Raw genomic sequence first — 21,295 nt, forward strand, 5'->3', positions numbered from 1 at the left:
CTGGTTCGCCCATTACAGCGGAAGCCTTTAGTAGTGTGGGGCACACCGCAGAAGCTTGACAGGAGGCTCTGGGATGAGAAGAACGCGCGGTCGAGGGAAGGAAGAAGAGACCCGAGCTCCTTACTCGGGGGAAACCGACCGAGTGGAATGCGAGTGGAACGCAGTTAAAAACCCGCACTGCTCAGCGACCAGGTTCCCCGGCCTGGTGCGTGTTTATGCGCATGCGCCGAGAGCAGCCCGGGCCGATCCGCGCGTTTCATTGGCTGTGGCCGGCGCCAAGAAGGGGAATTGCGCGTGCGCACTCCTCCCGCGTGGTCCTGTGTGGTGGATTTTGGTCTCCAGCCTCCGCTGTATCCGCGGCAGCGGATCTCCCCATCCGGGGCCCCCGTGCGTTCCGGAGCTCGGAATGTTCCCAGAACTCAATAACCTTCTCAACACCACCCCTGAAGGGGCGGAGCAGGTAAGAGGTCGCAAGGTCGGGGAGGAGGTTGGATTCTGGGAGCGCGGCGGAAGACCGCACACCCGGATGAAGCGCGCGCGGACCCGTGGGAAATCACGTGACGTCCGTGGCCCCGGGGGCGCCTGGGAGTTGTAGTCCGCAGAGGGCCCGCCCCCGAGGCTGGGCTGGACACTTAGGCCTGCGCAAGGTGGGCATCCTGTGCGTTTTCGAAGGTCGCGTGCGCCCTTGAAAGACCACAGGAAGCACGTTATACGTTTGGGTTCACTTAAGTGTACAGGCGACCCTTGTGCGTGTTCAGCGTCGTGGGAGTCCCAGCGCCCAAACAGAGGCTGGTGGTGATTGGTGGTTTAGTCGCTCTGTCGTGTCCGACTCTTTGCGACCCCATGTACCCGCCAGGCTCCTCTGTCCGTGGGATTCTCCAGGGAAGAATACTGAAGTGGATTACCATTCCCTTCTTCAGGGGATATTCCCGAACCAGGGATGGAAACTGCGTCTCCCGCGTCTCCTGCCTTAACGAGCGGATTCTTGACCACTGAGCCACCTGGAAACCACCCCTCCCGCACCCCCCCCCCATTACAAGGGCGCAACCTCTTAACGACCTTAAGCCCCCTCTGTCCCGGGAGTACTCGGCAGGTTTCAGCAAACGCTGCTTCTCGTCTTCCTCCTCATGTTTTTGAACAGTGCTCTCTGAAGCTGCTCGCAGCCAACGTTTGATTGCACAAGCCCGCCTTTGGCACTACAGCCTCCCTACTTTGTTTTCTTCGCTCTTTCTTTCCCACGGTCAAGGGCATCTCAAAAATGTTCATGCGTTAGCCCGAGGGTTGCCTCTTCTAGGAACATAAGTGATTTATTTCATAACTCGTGTCTTTCTGATGAAATGGTAAGCTCGTCCAGGCGGCCAAGACACCTAGTAAAGCCTTTTTGTTACTCCATAGTCCCAGGCAAATAGTTTTCAGTAAATCCTTGTGGATTTTAATTGCCCCGCTGTTTTTCTCTGCCCAAGCCTCCAGATGGCACTGCTTACCTGGCCAGTTACTACTAGCACCTCCAAAGTCCAAACCCAGGGCCACAGTGAGGGATAGAAGAGGGCACCAGGGAAGGACAGCGCCAGGGGTAACCCTCAGAGTCTGCCAGTGTAATCGTTCATATTTTATGAGAGGAAAAAATATCAGGACAGCAGAGAGATGACCTTCCCTGTCACTGACAAGGAACAAAGGGTGACTGGAGCAGGACAGCCAGATCCTGCAAAGGCCATCTTTAGAGGTCTTTCCAGGGCTCTCCACAATGAGAGCTCTGCCTGACGCAGTTTCCAAGGCCACTGGGAGGAGGACTTTGATCCTGGCTGTCTCTTGGAACAACTGCTTTCTCCTTCTCCCCTGCCTATGGGACAGAATTGGCATGAGGATGAGAGTTAGGGAGGATGTTGGATCAGATGACCTTTTAGAAGACCCCTTGCAATCTGGGCAGTCAGTGACTTGTGTTGGATTCTGATGGTAAAATCTTACTTCATTCAGGATTTAATTCTCTCCAAGACTGGAGAGGAGTGAGGAAAGGATTTTATTCTCCATTGCCTGGGGAAGATGATAGGTTGAGATATGCTTGCCCAAAATGAGTGCGTTTAATACTGATCATTTTCATTGTTGGTTTTTCTATAATTTGTACTTATTTTCTTCTTTTTCTGGTTAAATACACACACACACACACACACACACATGCATGAATCTCCAGGTATAGAAATTTAAGAGTAGACACAATCCATTAGATTTTGACACTCAGTTGACCTCTTTCCAGGAAGTCTAATACATCTTTTTGTGTTCTTCTTGACTTTTAGGGGAAGCTGACTCTACTCTGTGATGCCAAGACAGATGGCAGTTTCCTTGTGCACCACTTTCTCTCCTTCTACCTTAAAGGTATAAGACTGTAGAAAAAGAAAACCCAAGGCCAGGGGGGTGAAAAAAAGAGGCGTGTTTCAGGTAGCACTAGAAATAGTATTAACTAGCCAGGCCTTTGGTGTTTGGGTAACCAGATGGCTGTTTGTTAGGTAATGGGATTATTGGACCATCTGTTCGTGCCCCTACTATGGCAGAGAATGCCATATACTCACTATATCCAGTATTGCCTTCCACTTCTCCACCCCGTGTGCAGACACTGACTCCCTTAGGGCCTTGTGTGGCCTCTTCATTTAGTTGATCCTTTGTCTTTGGGTAGTTTGAAGTCTCTAGGCACTCAACCCATTAACACTTTGCCCTGGCAGTAGATGCTTCCTAAGGAACAGAGGGGGGAAAAAAAAAACAGCTCTGCAGTTCACATACGGAAATCGATTAGAAGAAGAAAACAGCCAAATGAAAAAAAAAGACTTACTGATTCTCCTTGAGTCCCCACTGAGCCAGGCCAGGATACAAGGTTGACCTTTGGCACTCTGAGTTATAATAATTTACAGCTTTGGAAGTGATTTTCCTTTCTAGATGATGTTATTGTCAGCTTATACAGAGAAAGAGCATCTACAGATAAATTGTTAGAATTAATTAAGTTCATAAGGTAGCTAGAGTTTCTTTGAGTTCTTCTTGTATCCTCTTGGGTATTAGACTAGTTTAAAAATTCAATTGTATCTCTGTAACCAAGAAGTAGTTAGAAAAATACAGCTTTTTAAAAACTATAATGTATTTTCAGGGGAACAAACTAAGGTTCCTAGTGATACATCTCACAGGTAAAGTACATCTCAGAATCAGTGAAATAAGATGTAATTATTAATACAAAATATAATTATTAATATGAAAAAAGTACATCTTCAAATCAAATTGAGTATGTCAGGTTGCAAGGCATGGGTTCTCTAGATCTGCCTCAATTCTTTTGTTTCCAGAGGCAAGAAGTACCTGAGACTGATTGTAAATAGAGACTTGGTTAAAAATCAGTTAATTTTGTTTTCCAGCTAATTGTAAAGTCTGCTTTGTGGCCCTCGTCCAGTCCTTCAGTCACTATAATATCGTGGGGCAGAAACTGGTAAGTATTTTAGACCTCTGTGATGAGATCCCTGAGTGAGTGTGTGCGCCAGGCATATGTATGCTGTCAGGCTGGGCTTCCCTGTTTGGGTTGCAGAGAACTTAGAAAGGGAGAGACTAAGGAAATCATGGGATCCTGAACCCTTATCTGAAGGGCAAGGGCAGCATCTCTGCGTGTTTTGTTCCTTTGTCAAGTGTTTAGAACCAGATCTGTTACGGATTAATCAAACCCGTCTCTACTGAATCTGGACCAGGTAAGGTTTCTTCCTTCTCAGTGTGAACGTTCATTTTGTCCCTAGGAGGTTAGAGATCACAGCTTGGTCTGCTCCCAGTTGAGTGCCTCCCACTGTCTCTCCCTTAGTCTAGGGCTTTTGTCATGTGCCGCTCACCTCATCTTGGTTTGCCCCTCGTCTTACTAAATGCAACCATGCAAGAGTAAGATGGCTAAGAGGCTGGTGACCCTCCTGGCCTCACCTGGCACATTACTTGTGACCTGTGACCAGGTGAATTTCTGGGGCTGTTGTTACGTGTTTTTGGTTTTTAAGTCAGACTCAGAGCGGGAGAGAACCTGGCCACCCATCAGCAGTGACCCTCGAAATGACAGCCTTACTGTCAGTCCTCTTCTCTGATGGAGGGGAAAGCAGTGAGAGGGCGAGAGCGGGGAAGGCCCTTTCTTTCCCACCCTTTGCAGGGAAGGGGGAAGTTCCTGTGCTAGAGGTCAGAGCACGAGCTCAGGGAGCACAATCGTGCCAAGAACATGGATTGCATTCCAGGTCGGTGAGGCATGTGTGTGGCCCTGGCATCTGTGAGCTAGGATGAGAAAGGTGTATATTCTTATATCCGGTTTGGCTGCTTTTCCTGTTAACCTTTGACTCATCAACAGGGCAGGAATGGCATGCACAGCATTGGGTGTGCCAAGCACTAGAGCGTGAGTTTCTGTCCTCTTGCTGTAGTAGTGTTCTTACATCAGTACAGTAGTAATGAGCAAGAGCCAAGGAGACGGTCAGGAGTCCTTCTGTCTGCCGGGCCTGCAGCTGTTGCTAATGGTGCTGCACAGTGAACACCAGTGTGTGAATGAGCGATCAAGGCCTGGTCTGGGAACACGAGGAGTCAGTCTAAGTTCTGTGTCACCTGCTTCTTCTGCGGAACCGTGGGTCACATGTCTGGACAGTGTCACCATCACAGGGTGTTTGTTGAAATGCAGATTCTCAGGCCCTGCCCCTAAGGCTTCTAGTTCAGGAGCTCTGGAGTGGGGCCCAGAGATCTGCATTTTAATCAGGTATCTCAGGAGATTTTTTTTTTTTTTTTTTAAATTTTTGGTTATGTTGGGTCTTCATTGCTGTGGGTGCTTTTCTCTTATTGCGGTGCGTGGGCTTCTCATTGCAGTGGGTTCTCTTGTTGGGAAGCACAGGCTCTAGGGCGTGTGGGCTTCAATAGTTCCAGTTCCCGGGCTCTGGAGCACATGCTCAACAGTTGTGGTACACAGGCTTAATTGCTCTGAAACATGTGGGATCCTCCCAGATCAGGGATCGAATCAGTATCTCCTGCATTAGCAGGCGGATCTTTACCACTCAGCCACCAGGGAAGCCCTCAGGAGATTCTTAGTTGCGTGGTTCATAAAGACCCATGTTTACGAAGCGCTGGTAGAGAGCAGGGGTTGACCAGTCACAGTCTGCACCCTGTGAAGTTTTATTGGGGCACAGCCACCCCCATTTGTGTATGAGTGGTCTGTGGCTGCTACGAGAGCAGAGTTGAGCTGTTGCAACAGAAACTGTCACCCCACCACCAGCTTACTATTTACTTCCTGTTTTTAAAAGTACTTGAATTTGTAACTACATGCCCTTAAAAAGGCAACTTTATAATACTATTATGAAGTAAAAAGCAGTACTAGGTAATCATAAAAAATAAGTATATAAGCAAAAGAAAGTAAGTTTTTTAAAAAATGTGACAAGTAGAGACTTCCCTGGTGGTCCAGTGGCTAAGACTTTGTGTCCCCAGTGAAAGGGGCCTGGGTTCAATCCCTGGTCAGGGAACTAGACCCCACAGGGCGCAGCGAAAGAGCCTGTGTGCCACAACTAAGACCCAGTGCAGCCAAGTAAAAAAAGAAAGAAGTAAGAAAAAAAAATTTTTTAAAGAAAATGTGAGAAGTATATGTAAATGCACATCTGATAATAGATAGGGGTTGTGTGTGGGGAACACTCAGGGGAGACAAGACCTGGGCTCCTATGTCGGGCAGCCAGACCCACACCTGCGGGGCTCCGAACGGGCCCGGAGCCCTCCCAGGAGCTGGAGTTCTGGAGTCATGAGCCCCTTGGTGCCAAGTCCACCCTGCTGAAGCCCCTGCCAGCCCGGGAACTCACTGTCCTCTCCGTGGTCGGGTGCAGGGTGTCAGCCTGACCGCAGCGCGGGAACGCGGGCAGCTGGTGGTCCTCGAGGGTCTCAAGTCCGCGGTGGACCTCTTCTTCCGGCCTCGGGAGGAGCCGCACCCCCTGCAGTTCCTCAGGTCAGTCAGCCCGCCGCCCAAGCCCAGAGCACACCTGGCAGGTGGGCCCCACCCAGGGTCGCCGTGTGACTCCCGTCTCTCTCCCCGGCGTGGGAGGGCAGAGCCGGCTGCAGAAGGCAGGCACTCCCCAGGTGTTGCAGCATCGCTGCAGGTCCTCGCCTCTGCCAGAGTCTGTGTGACTGTCCCGGAAGCTGTAGAAAGCTAAGGAGCCTACAAAGATGGGAGATCCTGCATGCTGCAACTAAGACCCAGCACAGCCAAATCAATAAATAATGTTAAAAAAAAAAAAAAAAGGTTTGAAAAAAAGGGCCAAGTGTGTGGCCTTGCGCACAGTCTGTCCCATCTCTGAAGCTGGGTGTCTGAACGGGTGGGCCTGGTCTCCACCTGAGCCCAGATTATATATAGAGCATCCTTCTACCTGCTGTTAGCGGGGTTCAGCCCTGGAGTGTGGGGCCATGAGGCCGGTACCTGTGCCCCAGGCCCTGACTTCTGAGCCTACCTCCCCACCACCCCCATTGCTGGGAGACTGCTGTTGCAGTCACTGGGGAGGCGGAGGTAGCAGGGCCAGCTGTGCCCGCTGGCCCAGCAGTAGGTCGGACCTGGTCTGAACACGAGCATGCAGGCTGCCACTCGGCACCTGGACACGTGAACTGCTGCTGAGCTTTCATCCTGTTATGACCTCCCAGGAAGGCCTCTCCCTTTAAAGCTGAGGCCTTAAGCCCTTGGGTTGAGAGACTGTGTGGGCCTCGGAGAAGGTTTATTTCTGTGTCCCTGAGTTTCTAGCACAGTGCTCTGTACCCAGCAGGCCTCAGGGAATAGTTGAACTGAAGTAAACATGCCTTTTCTTTCCAGGCAGCTCATGAGCCCCTTGGTGCCAAGCACTGGGCCCACTTCTTTCCCTCCCTGCATCCCCCTCCACCCACCCCCCATCCCCCTGTGGTACTGCGTTGTCTCTTGAACATCTGGAGAGCACGTGAACTCTCTGGTGACTTCTGCCCTGTGTCCCAGGGAGGCCAACGCCGGGGACCTGCAGCTGCTGTATGCGTTTGTGCAGGACGCCCTGGAGCCCGTGGACGGTGGGGAGGCCGCCTGGAGGTGCCCAGTGTTGCTGGTGGATGACCTCAGTGTGCTGCTGAGCCTGGGCGTGGGGCCGGTGGCCGTGCTGGACTTCGTCCACTACTGCAGGGCCACCGTGTGCTGGGAATGGAAGGTAATCAGGGGCTGCACCCCAAGCTCCTGCCATGACCCCCACGGGCCCAGAGGGCCACTTGCTAGCAGTTATCTCTTCTGATGGCTTGAAGCTTTGGCTTTACTCTGGCAGCCCCAGAAATCTTCACTCCATGCAGCCTGCTCTCTGCTACCTGCCATTGCTATAAAGTAAGACCCTGAAAACTGAAGGGTGCCTGGCCCTCTCTGTAACGGGGTTGGCCACGTGTGGTACTGCACCTGTCCCTGCTCTGCCACACGGCAGTATCTCTCTGAGTGTGTTTTGAAGGTCAGTTAAGATAATAGATGTAAAACTGCAGATTGTGAGGTGAAGGGACTTCCCTGGCAATCCAGTGGTTAAGATTCTGTGAGTCCACTGCAGGGGGCGCAGGTTCGATCCCTGGTCAGAGAACTGTGATCCCACATGCCACACAGCATGTCCAAAAACAACAACAATATGAAAACTGTGAGGTGTGATGCAGGGATAGGGTGTAACTTTCATTGTTAAGTTATGAGGCAAAAATAGAGATTTTGCCGTGATAGAGATTTTAACAAAACATAACGCCTGTGGTACCCACCTCCCAGGAACCAGACTGCAAGAATTAAGTGAGAGGGAGCTTGCGGACATCAGCTGAGCATGTGTCCCACAGGGCCAAGCTGGGCAAAGGGCAGTGGGGAACGGGGAAGTGGATTAGTCAGGGTGTGTGGATCCAACGGTGCATGCCACTCACCTCCTGCGTGCAAGGTCCTGCCTGGAAGCTGGATTTAGGGGACCTTCTCAGGCCATCCTGGCTACAGTCGCAGAGTCAGGCACCAGGGTGATGGGGAGAGAACGGGAGGAGGTGGGTATGTAAGGGGCCTCAGGACACAGTTCAGTGGGGTTGGGGGAAGAGTGAAGCAGGCAGTCAGCTTGTGCAGCTCAGCCTGCTGTGTGGCCCACTGTGCTGTGTTCAGTTGCTCAGTTGTGTCCAACTCTTTGTGACCCCATGGAGTGTGGCCCACCAGGCTCTTCTGTTCATGGCATTCTCCAGGCAAGAATACTGGAGTGGGTGGCTGTTCCCTTGTCTAGGGGAATCTTCCCAATCCAGGGATCGAACCCAGGTCTCCCACATCGCAGGCAGATTCTTTACCACCTGAGCCACCGGGGAAGCCCAAGAATACTGGAGTGGGTAGCCTATCCCTTCTCCAGGGGATCTTCCCAACCCAGGAATTGAACCGGGGTCTCCTGCATTGCGGAGAAGGCAATGGCACCCCACTCCAGTACTCTTGCCTGGAAAATTCCATGGACGGAGGAGCCTGGTAGGCTACAGCCCATGGGGTCGCTAAGAGTCGGACATGACTGAGCGACTTCACTTTCACTTTTCCCTTTCATGCATTGGAGAAGGAAATGGCAACCCACTCCAGTATTCTTGCCTGGGGAATCCCAGGGACGGCAGAGCCTGGTGAGCTGCCGTCTGTGGGACTGCACAGAGTCGGACACGACTGAAGCGACTTAGCAGCAGCAGCAGCAGCTCCTGCATTGCAGGTGGATTCTTTACCAGCTGAGCTACCAGGGAACCCCCGTGTGGGCCACTACCAACTTCTTTTTTTAAAAATACTTCTTTTAATTGAGAAAGTAAAATTTGGGAATAGTTTAATAAAGAAAATAGTTTAATACTAAAATTTCAGTATTTTTATATTATAAAGTGTTTAATATTTTAATTAAAGTTTTAATATTAAAATAGTTTAATAAGGAAAAAAAGAAGATATAAACAGTATAAAGTCTACTTTAGCAAAAAGTAAGTCTCTCCTTCCCTCCCTTGTATATCCTTCCGGAGCATCTGAGCAGTCATAAACACATTTGTATGTACACTTGTCTCCCTGCTTTTCTTTTCATGTTCCGAGTTAACTCACCATCCACACAGTTTGGTATTTCTTTTCATTTACTAACACACAGTGTGTGCTTTGCTGCCCACTGACCCCAAAACAGAACACACTGATCTGCTTTATTCTTTTTCACAACTGGGTGCTCTTCCTTGCTTGCGGACGAACTGAGCTGGACATCCAGGTTGGACGTGCTGGTGCAACTGTTTCAGCAGACGATTGCAGGCCGGGCCCTGAGCCCAGGCCCATGAGAGGGCGTGCGGAGCAGTGGAGGCTCCCAGAGACCCGCGTGTCTTGAGCCTGGCATCCCTCCTGTCAGCCTCCATCTTGTTGCAGGGAAACGTCGTGGCCCTTGTACACGACAGTGGAGATGCCGAGGACGAGGAGAGTGATGTCCTGCTGAATGGCATTAGTCACCAGAGCCACCTGATCCTGCGGGCTGAGGGCCTGGCCACCGGCTTCTGCAAGGACGTGCATGGGCAGGTGCGCGGGGCCCTGGCTCACCGGGGCTGCTTACCTCCTCTGAGCGCCCCACTGCCCATGGGACAGTGTCGTGCCTTGGGGTAGTCAACTGGGACATGCCCTCGGGTGGGAGGGCGGCCTTGGAAGTTGTGTGAATGCAGATCAGAGTCCACTCCAGGGGTTCTCGGCCCCGTGCACTAGGGCAGGTTTTGCACGGTGGTCATTTGAAGCCAGAGGGGAGCTCCTGGAGAGGAGACGACTGTCCAGCTGTCCCCAGAGGAAGGCAGTAAACAGCGGAATTCCACCTCAGGGTCACAGCAGGCTCTGTGTATTCAGGCCAACACCATTCCTTTTCAAATGGAGACTTGGGAGGCTGTTCTCCTGGCTAGCGTTACTGCCACCCCCCAACCCCACCGCCGGGATGTTTGGAGTATTTAGGGGAAAGCGTGGAGTCCTGCCTATGACTGAAAGGGAGGTCAGGTTCTCCCCATGCCCGGGGGCTGCCATGGTTCTCTGCCTTCTGAAACTTCCCTTTCGGGATCACCCCAAAGCCTTTGCCACCTCTTCCAGGTTAACTTTGCATTGACCACTTTTGACCCATTAAGGGTGGGTGGGAGTTTTGGCCCAGAATCATTCAGAGTCAGGTATGGAAAACAGCATCCGAGCAGGCTCAGAGAGGCTGTGCTGGTGGTACGCCAGGCACACCCCGAGGAGACCCTTCCACTGGCAGCGTGTGGCTCTGAAGCCGCTCAGCCCCACAGAGCATTGGAGTCACTCAGGACAAATGTCCAGTCTTCTGAGCCTTGGAATTGAGTGTGTGCATTCTAGTGCGTTGGCCTTCCAAGTTCATCTAGCCCCAAAGTACAAAACCACGCTCACAGAAAAGACCAAAGGGGAATACACAAAAGTACTTTCATGGTTTTTCTCTGGATGAGTGTTTTCTAGTTTTCTTTGTCTTTCATGTTTTCCATGATGAGCAAATATTACTATTGTAATGGAGGGGAAACCTCTATTTTTAGGTGATGGGTAGTAAGCTTTGTTTCAGAAGTTGGTCCTATTACCGCATCACACCTGACCTCAGCTGAAGGTCACCGAGGAGGCAGAGAGGGTTAACACTGGAGCAGGTACTTGGAGGGCCTCTCCTCTTTCATTCTTCTCTTTGTCACTTAGCTGAGGATCCTGTGGAGAAGACCACTGCAGCCCACCGCCCACCGGGATCGGAGCCTCACATACCAGTACAAGATACAGGACAAGAGTGTGTCCTTTTTTGCCAAAGGAATGTCTCCTGCTGTTCTGTGACCTGGTATAGGAGCAGCTGAAGCCACCTGGGACTGTTTTTTGGTGGTGAAAGATAAAGCAACCGAGCAGAAATGGGGTCCTTTGGAGCCTTCCTCGTACATAACACTTTAGCCCCAACTCCCCATTTTTGGCTGTGGTGACTTTCAAAGCCAGAGTGGGTGTGAACGTGCCAGCCAGGAGGCGGTCCTGGATGGCAGGTGTCCAGGGTGACATCTAGGATAAGCATGACTGGTACGCAGTGAGCTCCCACCTCGTGGCTTCCCATGGATGGTCACCTTTATGTTTTACCTTCATCCCGCCAGCGTATTTTCTTCTTCAGTCCAGTGAGGAAGCAGGCTTTGAGGGGTTTGGAAGCACACTCAGCACCATAGAGCAGGCTACAGATTACGGAGGCCTGACTGAAGCCCATGCTTGCCGACTGACCCTCATGGAAACCAGAGGCAGGCTCCGCCCAGTTCAAAGGTTAGCTCCTCCTATTGCTGTGGTCGCTGGGTACCTGGCCCTGCATGCCGCTGAGGCCAAGCCATCAAGGCCCTGGGCTTGGCCACACAGGGCCCCCATGGGGCACAGGTTTGCATGGCCTTGGTGAGGCGGGGAACGAATGTTCTTGCTGCCAAGCAGGCTAGGACCTTGAGGGGGAGCCAGTGCCTTGCTCTTGTGTGAAGACTCAAGGCGGGGAGCTCTTGCCCAGCATCCTGTGATCCACTTGCCATGCTCAGCCCCTCGGTCAAGGTCACCTCAGCCTGTTCTCTTAAAATGGGTACATTCTATTGTATGTACATTATGATACGAAGAATTCGACCTTAAAAAATAAATAAAATGAAAAAGATAACACTGCTTTGCAGGGACTAAGGAAATTTTCATAACCAGTGTTTACTTTTAACTTACTGTTAACATTTTTTAGCTTTGTAAAAGGGAACAGTTTATCGCCCTGCTCCTCAAGTTGTGCTGACTGTTGTGTTGGTTTTTCCATTGACACAGTAGCTGCTTTTCTTCTCAAAATACGGCATTTGATAGAATATTTTAAAATTACGAGTGTTAAGTCACTTAAAAGAAGGTAGTTATTAAAGAATGTGATTCTTTTATTAATACATCAGTATTTATACACGCTTCATATAAGCTGCAGTTCTGAGTGGGTAAGGCACCACAGGACACTTTTTACATGATACGCTATTTCTTCACTTGGTTTATAAATATTTTCAGTAAACTTTTAATGTTTAATGGCTACTCAGCATTTTATGGTATCATTAATTTCTAATTTGTGTAGCTATTCTCCGGGCGTGTGGGTTCTGATTTTTGTAATTATAAATTATGTTATGAATTTTATATACTATGCCTGTTTGGGGATGGGGCAAGTACTTGTTTCCTTAGAACATTCATCCATTCAGTAAATATTCAGCACCTTCTGAGGGTGTGGGGCTTCCCTGGTGGCTCAGATGGTAAAGAATCTGCCTGCAATGTAGGAGACCCAGTTTTGATCCCTGGGTCGGGAAGATCCTCTGGAGAAGGAAATGGCCCCCCACTCCAGTATTCTTGCCTGGGAAATTCCATGGACAGAAGAGCCTGGCAGGCTACAGTCCATGGGGTCGCAAAGAGTCAGACACAACTGAGCGACTAACACTTTCTCAGGGTGTGACAATGAAAAAATAGGTCTCTGCCCTCGTGGAACTGACATTCCAGGGGAGGAGACAGACAGTCAACAGAATTGAGAATTAAGGGATGTAGAGTTAGACCATGATCAGTGCTCTAAATCAAGCAGAGAGGAGGCCTACGAGGGTAAGGAATGATGACATTTGAGAGTCTACTCGCTGAAGTGGAATTTATGATTGAAAGCATGGGCTGGCCCTCACCTGTCATCAAGTTGTTCCATTCTGGATGATGGCACCAGTTACCAGTGACCTGTTGGTTTCCTCCACCAACATCAGGTTAAAGACTAGATGTAATTTTCTGAATTTTCCCATGTGTATAGGATATATTTCTCACCCTTAATCATTTACCATTTAAAAGCTGGTGTCAACCTTATTTTTTACTCTTTGTAATATTGGGGGAAGTAAGATTTTATCATTGTCTTTGTGTATGTTTTTCTACATTCTGGATTTTAGAAGATAATCTTCAGACACATTTGTTAATATTCAGATATGCATCAATTCAAGAAATATTTTGCAAACACCTATTTTATGTAAGGGGTTAATAAAATAATGACACCTGCTGCACTCGAATGGGCACAGAAAATAGGACCTAAATGTGATGCAGTGGAGAAGGTAACAAGGCCCATCAAGGCAGTTCAAGTAATGTGAGGCTTATAGGCTGATGGTCACAGGAAAGAGCAATTATTTACCCTCACTTTTTTTTTTTAATTGAGGGGGCAGAGAATCAGGGAGGAATTTATAGAATCAGTACTATTTGAACAGGACTTTGGAATGTTGTGTTTTTTTTTCTGATGGTATGTTAATTCTTCAGAATTCAGAAATGTATATTCCTTCCTTGCTGGAATGAAGGTGCTATTCTTTGTTTTTTCCCTACTTTAAAATATCAGTACTTTAAAAATATGCTTAAAATTTAGACTTGTTTAGAATTTCTTACAGTGTTGTAATTTCTCTTCATGCTGATAGCTATTAATAAGTAACCCAACAGTATTTACTAAGAAGTAATGTTCTTTTCTCTTTATGTAGTTCTGGTTTATTTATGTGTGAAGTTCATAAATGAACCTCTCTGAAATTTGTCTTTAGTAACTGTTGAAAGGTTAGTGTATGTCAGTATCAAGATTCTTCGTTATTGGAAATTCCCTGGTGATCCAGTCATTAAGACTTGGAGTTTCCCTGCTGTGGACCCAGGTTCAATTCCTGGTCAGGGAACTAAGATCCCACAAGCTGTTTGGTGAGGCAAAAAAAAAAATAGTCTTCACTTAAAGGATATTATGCCCACTTCCTGGGTTGGCCAGAAAGTTCATTTGCGTTTTTTGGCAACATCTTATGGATAAATATTGGTCCAACCCAGTATTTAGCCAGATGAAATTACCAGATCTTACCAAGGTCTAAAATATTCTTCGGGGACTTTTTCCTCTCATGTAAAAAATTGTAGTTGTATAATTTTATTTAAAAAATAAGAAACTAATATAGCGTCTTCTTCTTAAATGCTTTTGTTATTGGAAAAGGAATTATCTGATTTTGTTCATCTTTCCTTGCTGTCTTAGAGGAATTAGTTGATGTTATGTTATCCTAAAGTTTTTATAAACTACTACTTCTAATAATGTTTTGAAAATCCTGAAATTTTTAGATGCTTTTTCCTTTTTTCCTTTTTGTAGATATTGTTAACATCTGCAAATAATGATACCAACCTTGTTTATTTTCCCCTTAAAATAACTTTAATCATCACTTAAAAATTTGTTAAATAAGAGTGATGGTAAGGTCTAATTTCTGTTTTTAAGAGACTAGGAAGCATTTAATATAGTAATTATTAATTTAAAAAATATATATATTGATTACCATGTCAGTTTTAAAAAATAACCTTGAAGAGGAAAAAAATAAAGAAATGTTTCTCCTCAATTTCCTATCCCCCTTTTAAAAAGTTTAACCTAGTAATCATTGTATTCTGCAGACTTTCTCAGCCTCATTGAGGTTTGTCTGTTTTCCTGTGAATGTGATAAGCATGGTAACACTTCTCTCGTATTTGTTGTATTTTCTGTAATCTGCTGTTTATGTTAGGCTTGCTAAGATTTCTAAATGTTTATTATTGAGATTTATTTCTTGTGATATTGCACTGTCTGTAATTGTGAGTGAAGATGACCTTTGTTTACCTGTGTTAGCCTGGTCAGGTTTGAGCATAAAGCAGTATGTGTCTCATAAGCCATGTTGAGGAACTTGCTGCTTTTTATATGTTTTGAAATTCTTAGTGCTTTTTATTCTAACTTAGGACTTGGACTTGGGTTGGTCAAGGTCAAGTAACTTTTTGGAGGTAATTTAAAACTTTTTCTTTGTTATTGGCCTTTACTTATGGCTACTTTTCTTTGTTGTATCAGTTCTAGTACTATTTATTTCTGAAACAGTTACCCATTCTATTTGTTTTTCTGAAAAAAGCATTTGTAAACCAGATATACAATAAGAAACTTGCATCCAGAATATATAAAGAACTCTTACAATTCAATAAGAAGATAAATATCCCAGTTAAAAAATGGGTAAAAGATTTGAATAGACACCTCACCAAAGCAGGCATAGGCATAACCAACATACACATAAAAAGATGATCAGCATCTTTAGCCATTAGGGGAATACAGATTAAAAGCACCCTGAGATACTACCATATTACCACTGAAATATAGCTATATCAAAAAAAATCTGACAAAAGTGTTAGCAAGGACAAAGAGAAATTGGAACCCTTATACATGCAGGCAGGAACAGAAAATGGTGTGGCCACTTTGGAAAACAGTTGGACAGTTTCTTAAAAATGTTAAATGTAGATTTACTGTATGACCCAGGCATTCAGTTCCTAGGTACTTACCCAAGGGAAATGAAAACCTACATCCATGTAAACACTCATGTGAATGTTCACAGCGGTATTATTTATAATCGCCAGAAAGTAGAAACAACCCAAATGTGCATCAACAGATGAATGGACAAACAAAGTCTGATATTTCCATACAATGAAGTGCTATTTGGCATAAATGGAAGTGGAGTACTGATGCATGCTACAGCATGGATGAACTTCCATAACTCTGTGCCAAACACAAAGATTACATATCATACAATCCTGTGGGATGGGGCGGGGGTCGGGGTGGTGAGAATGAGAAACAGCTCCACTGGGCTTTTTGGGATGATGAAAGTGCAAGTCACTCAGTCTTGTCTGACTCTTTGTGACCCCATGGACTATACAGTCCATGGAATTCTCCAGGCCAGAATACTGCAGTGGGTAGCCTTTCCCTTCTCCAGGGGATCTTCCCAACCCAGAGATCGAACCCAGGTCTCCCTCATTGCAGGCAGATTCTTTACGAGCTGAGCCACAGGGGAAGAGCCCTTGGGATGATAAAGTTCTAAAGTTACATTATGGTGATAGTTGCACTTTACTAAAAATCTTTATACTTAACAGGTGAATTTTATGGCATTTAAATGACAGGTACTGAGGTTAGCATCCTGACTCCTCTCCACTGAGAGCTCTGTGTTAGTAACAGACAGTCCCCAAATCCTAGTGACTTCCATTAACATAGTCTTCACTCGCATGACATGTCTGGGGGCCGTGGCTCATTGCTACAGTTCTGTTCCAGGACCTCTCAGTCTGGGACCCGAGTGGAAGGAGCAGTCCCAAAGCAGGACTATTGCTCTTTTGTCCAAGGGAAAGAACAAGAGGCTGATCCACACAAGCAATGGCACTTAAAACTTCTGCCAAACCTGTGGAGGTCACGTTCACTCACACGCCATTGACCAAAGCAAGACATGTGGCCAGGACTGACACTGAAGTCACTCACCCTACAGGGAGGGACCACGGTCACTTAACAGTGGGCAGTGCTGTGTGTAGGATCTGCTCACAGAGAAGGGAACAGTGAAGTCATTGACTATAATCTCAAGTGACTTAACCTCACCAGCCCTCAGTTTCATCATCTACAAAATGGGGAGATAAGAAGCCTGTTTCATGGGGTTTAAAACATTGTCAGGATCAAATAAGTGATGAATGGAAGGTAGCCCTGGCACACGGTTTAAGCAGTAGCTGTTGCTACAAACTCTTACCTTACAAGGCCCTGCTCATACAGCATTCCCTTGGTGGTCCCTTCTCTTTGATGTCCTGCCCACCAGCTCCCACCCACAGCACTTGAAAGCTCAGTGGCAAAAGTTCGACTTCGGGGTTGTGCAGATTGCCATTTGATGCTTCCTCTCTGTGACCTCAAACAAGTTGTTATGGCTCTGGGTACTTTCATTTTTGTATCCTTAAAATGAGGCGTATGTACCTGACCTGCTTCTAAAGGCCATGGTGAGGATTTTATGAGGTATTAATAATATTGTAAAGCCCGTCTCTGGGCTTTACAATCAATAGTTGTCATTATTATTGGCAGCTATTATGACCTCGTAATATTGCCTGTAAGGTTTTGTTTGAAGGTGTGCACTAAGACAGCTTCTCCAGTGCAGAGAATTAACTTGGATCCCTGTCTCTGACACGTTGTAGGAACTTGACAGTTAATAAAGTCATTGACCGAACATTAATACAACTTGGAGATTTTCAGTATTTTTAATGACCGTTACCACGGTTATTCAGATGACTGCTGGCTCTCAGAATCTAAGAGTTTTACCTGTGTTCATACTGATGTAAGTTTTTTGAAAACCAGAGAGGTCAGTTTTCTTGGTTGCGTCTTGGAACCTGACTCTGAAGTCCAGGTTCCCTGAGGTTAAGTTCATTTTCCTGACTGCAGAGCAGCTGCATGTCAGACCCTTAACTCAAATCCAAGGATTCTGGTCCTAAAGCGGCCCTATGTGCTCTTATCACGTTGCCAGCTGCTATCACTAATGCTTAATTCAGCATGAACATGATCGGTAGTGCAAGCGATTGCAAAGAGAGCGCCATTCCATCATGAACACCCTTCTCTGTGCCCATGACAGGCTGAGGTGGCCGGGCAGTGGGCTGGAACCCAGCCAGAGTCCTGTGGCTGTTACGTGCTTGATCAGTTACCAGAGTGACCCTGGGCAAGTGTCCTCCCCTCTCAAGGAAGTTGTCTTCGTTTGTGAAATAGACCTAGCCCTTATTTTTCAAGGTTGTCGTGAGATTTGGCTCCGCATGGAATCTCAAGAACTGGGAATCGTTATTACTTCTGGATGAACTCTTAAGCTCCTTTTCTTTTTTTTAAATTTACCATGGGGAGCAATCCAAAATAAGGTTGAGCTTTGGGTAGTAAGGGCAAAGTGGAGCTTGTAGACCATTTCAATAAAAAATGTTGCCTGCCATTGAGCCATCAGCCACTGCAGCTACCCACCTCCCACCAGTGGTACACCCTGAGGGGCATTCAGGGTGAAGAAAACCAGGGCACTAGCCCTCATGGTTAAGATGCATATCAATGGAACAATTTCAGTGAGCCCAACTCTTCCTCTTCTCATACTTGAGATGTCTGTTTTTGTGATTAGCAGTAGACCTTTGGTGTTTGACTCCATGCTTTTTGTTTGTTTGCTGTGTGTCCTGGGTCCTCTCTTACCTCTGATACAGCTCCTCAGAGCTATCCGAGAGGCTGTTTTCAGGCTGTAGTTAGTTGGCTGTCCTGCCCCTAAAGAAAACACCATTCTCGCGTCTAGGTTGTGTGTTGTTCTTCAGTAGAGAGGCTGTTCCACCTGAATTGTATTTAAAAACTAAAATCAGGCATCTGCAACTTACCTGGAAATGCATAAGAAATAAGATTGTTAGGTGGCTAAAGGGATGGTGTTTTTAGTTGTTTCTAGAGAAACATGATACTGTTTGTGTGTGCTCAGCTGTGCCTGACTCTTTGCAGTCCCACGGACTGTAGCCTACCAGACCCCTCTGTCTGTGGACTTTTCTAGGCAAGAATATTAGAGTGGGTTGCCATGCCCTTCTCCAGGTAATCTTCCCGACCCAAGGATCGAACCCACCTGTCTTGTGTGTATTGCACTATCAGGTGGATTCTCTACCACTAGAAAATGTTAATAGTTGTAGAATCTAGACTACATAGTTGTTAGCTATATGGTTCTTTCACCTTTTCCCCATGTTTTCCTAATAGTTTGTTGGAGAAGCCCTAAGATCATGGCCACTTTATGTTCAACTCCTTGGGGACATTCAAGAGTGGATTCACCCCAGACCCATGAGCCTTAGGGTCCCCAGAGGGACCCCAGTGGTTCTTGTGCAGTGGGGGATTTGGGGGCAGTGCTGCGGGGCGCAGAAGCACTTAACCAAGTGTCAGTTCTGGAGGCCCTTGTCTTTTGAGGAAAGGCATATAGATCTTGTTGAGGGTCAGTCCCCTGTAAACTAAGGTTGGGTGGAATGGTTGGGTGGGGAAGGGATGGGGAATAAGCAGGGTGATAGGAGTACCCAAAAGACAGTCTAGTCACGTACATCCCTGTGGTGGGGGTTGTGAAAAGAAGTTTCCAGTGCTCTCTGGAGAGAAGACTTTGGTCCCGTGGGCCTGGGGTGGGGCTCAGGAAGACTTGGATTTAACATTCCCCCAAGAGATTCTGCTGTGAGCCAAGTTCAGAGCCATATTCTTTGTAGGAATTTGACAGTGAAAGGAAGAAATTGGGACTTGGTCATGCAGGGTGACATCACTCAGAAAATGAAAAACATTGGATAGACTTCATATTTGTCAAAAGGAATCAGGCAGTGGGGAGTGAAGGAAGACTGGTGACAGAGAACTGAGGTGCCTTTTGCCAAAGGTTTCCGAGGGGCCCGGTGATGGATTACAAAGGATCACACTTTGAGTGATGTGAGCTGGGTAAGGGTGTAGGTCAGGCTCCCCTATACCGCTCTCGGTTGTTGCCCCTCTAAAAATAACAAGAAAATTCTTCCTTTATAGAATAAACATTCTTTTCTAAAGCCAAAAGCCAAGTCTGAATACAGGGCAAAATGGTAAAAGGTCACTCTGGGCCGAAGTCAACATCCCCATTTGTATGGTCAGGCCACTCAAGATGGCTGTTCTCTTGTTCTTGGTACATTCCCCTGCCCGAGACATGCCTGCTTCACCTGTATGCTGCTCACGTGCCTGACCTTCCTAGTACTTGCCCCGCCCCCCCGCAGCTGGTGATTGTTCTGATCAAAGGGCCCAGGTGGGGCATGTTCCTCTGCTGGTTTCCCCGGCAACTCATGAGCCCACCTGACATCAACTCCCCTACAGCTGGAAGTCAGTTTCCCTTTCTTCCCTGTCTGCTTGCCACTGGTGGGGTGTTGCTCCAGGACCTTGCTTTAGACTAGGTAAGCTCCCCCATCCTTTATAGCAGGGGTCCCCAACCTCTGGGATCTAATGCCTGATGATCCGGGGTGGAGCTGATGTCATCATAATAGAAATAAAGTGCACGATAAATGTAATGCTTTTGAATCATCCCCAAACCACCCCTAACTCCCCAGTCCATGGAAAAATTGTCTTCCACAAAACCAGTTCCCGGTGCCAGAGGTTGGGGACCACGTCTTCACACTGTTGATGTCTCTGTTGCTGACTCCAGGCTCTTTCTTCCGTCTTGAAGCGGGCAAGCACAGGGCTTGTAAGCCTGTGGGGGTGCAGCCCAACACCATTATTGTTTAATTTTGCCATGATGGTAGTGTGGGAGAGGAGGAAGGCAAGGTTTTGGAGAGGTTGGTACAGGGTTGATGGAAGGGGGCATGACTGGCCTGTGAGGGGTGATGGGGGCTGGAACTGCCTGAAAGGCTGCCACTGATTTTAGTCTTGATGTGGTTACATCTGCCCTTTATGTAACCCCAGCGATGCCACCCTCAAGGGCAGGACAGGGTTCGTCTGCATGTCCAGACAGCTCCGGGGTGGATGTGGATGAACTGAGGGGAGTGTGCCCAGGATAGCATGATGGGGTGAGGCTGACCCCTGACACCTGTGTGTGGCGTGATCAGGCCAAGGTTCCCTCAGGCCTGCAGACGATCACTACCCATCCCGGGAATGGACCAGCACTGGGTCCACTGGGACCTGTACCCTCGTCTTGGGCAGAGCCTCTTCTTGCAAGACCTGGTAACAAGACCTAGCTCGGGGTGTTTTGGAAGATCAGATGCAAGGACTGTGCAAATTGCTCAGCTCAGCCATGTTGTCCGCCCAAATTCACAAGGTGGGTGCACAATGAGGCCCGACAAACAGAAATGTAGGCCTTTGGAGCAGAGAAAGATATATTCCAAGGGTCACTTGAGGGGAATGGGCGACTCATGCTGAAAGACCTGAATGCCCACCATGGTTTTATAGGCAAAATTTTGGGGTGAGGGCTGCAGTGTGTTTGATTTTCTTCTCATTGGCTGACGATGAACAGGGTGGTGGTCTAGGAATCTTGTACTCAGCCTGAAGTTACTATCGTCCACCTGGCTGGGGGCCTTCCTTCAAGGAGAAGAACTCAAAGGGCTTTGTTGTTATTATAAATCCCTGGCAGAGGAACCAGGACTGTTTTTCTCTGTTTCTGCATTCCCTCACTTCCTGGATTAGTAACTGTTTGAATTTGCCCTTTGGAACTCAGGGAAGTTCAAGCCTTTTTCCTACAAACAAGAAACAGGGACACCACAGAAAGGCTTTTTTTACCCAGGAGTGTTACCTGAACACCAGGTTCGCCTCTTGGTGGGTATTGAGGCAACAGACACGACCAAGTCGAAGTTTGTGAGAAGGAACGTTTGATAATTACTTGCAGCCAGTAAGGAGAACACCTGGCATCTTTCCCAAAGCAGCATCTCCCCAAACAGCCAAACTGGGAAAGGTTTAAGCTAAGGGTGTGCGCGTGTGTGCTCAGTCGTGTCTGACTCTTTTCAACCCCTGGATTGTAGCCCACCAGGCTTCTCTGTCCATGGGATTTCCAGGCAAAATACTGGAGTGGGTTGCCATTT

The 21,295-nt window shown here is 47.5% G+C and overlaps 2 protein-coding genes across 11 annotated transcripts in view; both read left to right on the forward strand.

Annotated features, from left to right (window-relative positions):
- Positions 1–284: 284 nt before the first annotated feature.
- Positions 285–12,019, forward strand: ELP6 (elongator acetyltransferase complex subunit 6). Of its 8 annotated transcripts, XM_081525841.1 has the most exons (8): positions 285–460; positions 2,292–2,370; positions 3,390–3,460; positions 5,844–5,962; positions 6,971–7,172; position 7,361; positions 9,351–9,514; positions 10,664–12,019. In XM_081525841.1, the coding sequence occupies exons 1-8, from the start codon at positions 407–409 to the stop codon at positions 10,790–10,792; spliced, it is 819 nt and encodes a 272-aa protein (XP_081381967.1). In that variant the 5' UTR covers positions 285–406; the 3' UTR covers positions 10,793–12,019. The 8 variants fall into 8 exon arrangements, 7 of the variants coding, with proteins under 7 accessions (XP_081381967.1, XP_081381966.1, XP_081381968.1 ...); XM_081525840.1 differs by lacking the exon at position 7,361 and having other exon boundaries at positions 9,368–9,514; XM_081525847.1 differs by lacking the exons at positions 285–460; position 7,361 and adding an exon at positions 1,538–1,953 and having other exon boundaries at positions 9,368–9,514.
- A 7,537-nt stretch (positions 12,020–19,556) lies between these two features.
- The window catches only part of SCAP (SREBF chaperone), a 100,369-nt gene continuing 98,630 nt past the window's right edge, over positions 19,557–21,295 (forward strand). For 2 of the 3 annotated variants that reach the window (XM_081525851.1, XM_081525855.1), the window contains exon 1: positions 19,557–19,681. The gene's annotated coding sequence lies outside the window, so the exon portion shown is untranslated. The remainder of the gene's footprint in view (positions 19,682–21,295) is intronic. The other variant, XM_081525860.1, reaches the window with a different exon arrangement.

Source organism: Giraffa tippelskirchi, chromosome 9, assembly GCF_054371585.1.
Source record: "Giraffa tippelskirchi isolate mGirTip1 chromosome 9, T2T-mGirTip1v1.2.pri, whole genome shotgun sequence".
NCBI classification, from domain to species: Eukaryota; Metazoa; Chordata; class Mammalia; order Artiodactyla; family Giraffidae; genus Giraffa; species Giraffa tippelskirchi.